This window comes from Penaeus japonicus, unplaced genomic scaffold, assembly GCF_977035675.1.
Source record: "Penaeus japonicus unplaced genomic scaffold, GWHDUDI00000001_assembly GWHDUDI00000023, whole genome shotgun sequence".
Classification (NCBI taxonomy): domain Eukaryota; kingdom Metazoa; phylum Arthropoda; class Malacostraca; order Decapoda; family Penaeidae; genus Penaeus; species Penaeus japonicus.
This window is the reverse complement of record NW_028234425.1, coordinates 28,663,003-28,665,502: the sequence shown is the minus strand read 5'-3', so window position 1 is coordinate 28,665,502 and position 2,500 is coordinate 28,663,003. Positions and strand designations below refer to the sequence as shown.

Here is a 2,500-nt window from a genome sequence, read left to right as displayed (position 1 = left end):
ACATTTAATTCTTGAAAGATTAACCTTGTACAAAACAAAACATTGTACTTTCAAATCTATTTACTACAGACAAATGGACATGACTGTTTCAAATCATTATGTAACAAATATTCCTATCTATAGCAAACTGTTGCAAGATAATATTCCAAATTCTGCAGTAGTTGCATGAGGTATAATGATAAATAAATGAATGATGGTTTAGTTGATTATAAACTTTAAAAGTGAATAGGGATGTAAAATATAATAATAAATCCAGCCTTAGCACCATCTTGTTTCTACATCTACAAAACAAGCTCCACCAAGGGGGTAATAAGTTCTCATCTCATTAAAGATTAATTCTAGTAAGGTCTACAGTACTTTAAAATATCCTCAAAAAATTATCAGACTCATTTCAGTCTGTACTTTTGTATTTGGACCATGATGTAGCAATAGTATATCTAATAGTTTTTTTCTATTTCCAATATTGGATAACTGGGTATGATTGCATTTCTCAGCATCTGACTAGTACGTCATATCATGCGAAAACACAATGGCCTTGTTACTTTGACTTACAAAATGTATGTGCATTGTTCTTTATAATGTACTTGCACATGTATCTATGCATATTAATTCTTATGTAGTAAACCTATCTATAGTATCCCAAATCATTCATCAAAAGCTTCAGATGTTTTGAGATACACTTTAATAAGGGAAAAACAAAAAACTCAATACATCAATTAAGCAAAAGTTCTATCTTCAAAAACACAAACTTACTGTACAAACCACCAACTCATGCCCTCATTAATGATACAAGACCAACCCACATACAAGCAAGCACATGACATACACTACTACTGACTTATATGTGTAACCATCGACAATCAGGGACTCCGCTATTCTTTCTCTAAGGCTCCAAATGTGCAGGATTCTTGAAGGTTCAGTTGCCACAGTGCCATCTGTCACCTGGCCGGAACTCATTACATACTCCAGAAAAGTGTTCAGCTTTTCTTCATCGTGGTCTCCATTAGATCCTGAAAGTACATACATACACACACAAATATGATCATATAAAAGCATAAATATCAATCAACCCACTGATCCACCCATCCACACACACACACACACACAAGAACATTACCCTTCTTTTGTTATAAAACAAACTCAAATATTACACTAAAATATTTCAGAAACCTAGGAACCATAAAAAATGTTTAGGATAATACAAAACAAAAATTGTTTAGGATAATACAAAATCCAGCAGCAATTTCAAATGCATAGTATCTCATTCACATAATACCTGAAGTTTCAATGAGCATGTAATAAGGATGTGGCTCAATTGGTGATTTCAATTTTAGGTTCTCTTCTACACACTCCAAGGAACTTCTGTCAATAAACTCGCAGGAACTTAAGATCTCTCCTAGCTTTGACTTTGCATCTCTGAATGTTTGCAGAACATCATCAAAACTCTGGAGACCCAGAAAAGCCAGATTCACAGCCTGAGGTCTTGGAGGGCAATTGATGGCAAGCTGAAAAGATGGTCAGGTGTGAATCATAGGAATAAACAAATGTCAGTCCAGAATTTTTATACTTAAAGAAGGGTAGTATGAGAGAACCATTGTATTGACTCAAATTTTCATACATTCCATAAAATATGTAACCACTAACCTTGGTAACTATTCCAAGCGTTCCTTCAGAACCAATAAAAAGGTGCTTGAGGTCATATCCTGTGTTATCTTTTTTCATGGTAGACAAGCAGTCAATGACTTCTCCTGAGGCCAGCACTGCTTCCACTCCCAGCACAGATCCATGGAGGCTCCCATAACGCAGCAACCGGAGTCCACCTAAGCATTACTATATATTAAATGATGAAGGCTGTAATCATTGATGATGGATATTATTCAGAAAATCAAATTAATAATGTAAATAAGATTCTTCTGTAAGTGGATACTTTCTATGGCCAGCCAATACAATACTAAGGTACTTCAACTTCCATACAGGAAGAAATATTGTGCAACAAAACGAGCAGGACACACCAGCATTAGTGGAGACATTCCCACCAATATGGCAGCTCCCTTTGGCACCAAGATCGAGAGGAACCATCAAACCATGCTCAGCCACATGCTGGTCTAAAGCCTCAAGCACACATCCAGACTGACACACTACAACACCAGACCAGCTGTCAACACTTTCCACTTGGTTCATTAAGGCTGTTGAAATGATCACTTCATCAAAAACAGGTACACTTCCTCCAACTAGGCCAGTGTTGCCACCTGCAAAGAATTACCAAAAATTAGTCATAAATTAAGTGATGCAATATACTCTTTGAATACAATGAAATAAAGGTAAAGTGAGAAGGAGAGGTAGAGGGAGAAAGAGAGGTAGAGGGGAGAAAGAGAGGTAGAGGGGAGAAGGAGAGGTTGAGGGGAGAAAGTGAAATAGAGGGGAGAAGAGGTGGACTGGTGGAGAGACAGAAAGATAAGGAGAAAGATAATGAGAAAGAGAAAAAAGAAGACAGAGAGAA

At 36.6% G+C, this 2,500-nt stretch overlaps 1 protein-coding gene across 7 annotated transcripts in view; it reads right to left on the bottom strand.

Moving 5' to 3' along the window:
- Positions 1–2,500, bottom strand: part of D2hgdh (D-2-hydroxyglutaric acid dehydrogenase) — a 7,304-nt gene that overhangs the window by 1,465 nt on the left and 3,339 nt on the right. For 4 of the 7 annotated variants that reach the window (XM_086550331.1, XM_086550333.1, XM_043019610.2 and 1 more), the window contains exons 4-7: positions 2,013–2,249; positions 1,645–1,820; positions 1,277–1,505; positions 839–1,010 (exon numbers count right to left, since the gene is read on the bottom strand). In XM_086550331.1, the coding sequence (XP_086406457.1) occupies positions 839–1,010; positions 1,277–1,505; positions 1,645–1,820; positions 2,013–2,249 (814 nt within the window). Of the gene's footprint in view, positions 1–826; positions 1,011–1,276; positions 1,506–1,644; positions 1,821–2,012; positions 2,250–2,500 lie in introns of all 7 variants that reach the window. The other 3 variants (XM_043019608.2, XM_043019609.2, XM_043019607.2) reach the window with 1 other exon arrangement.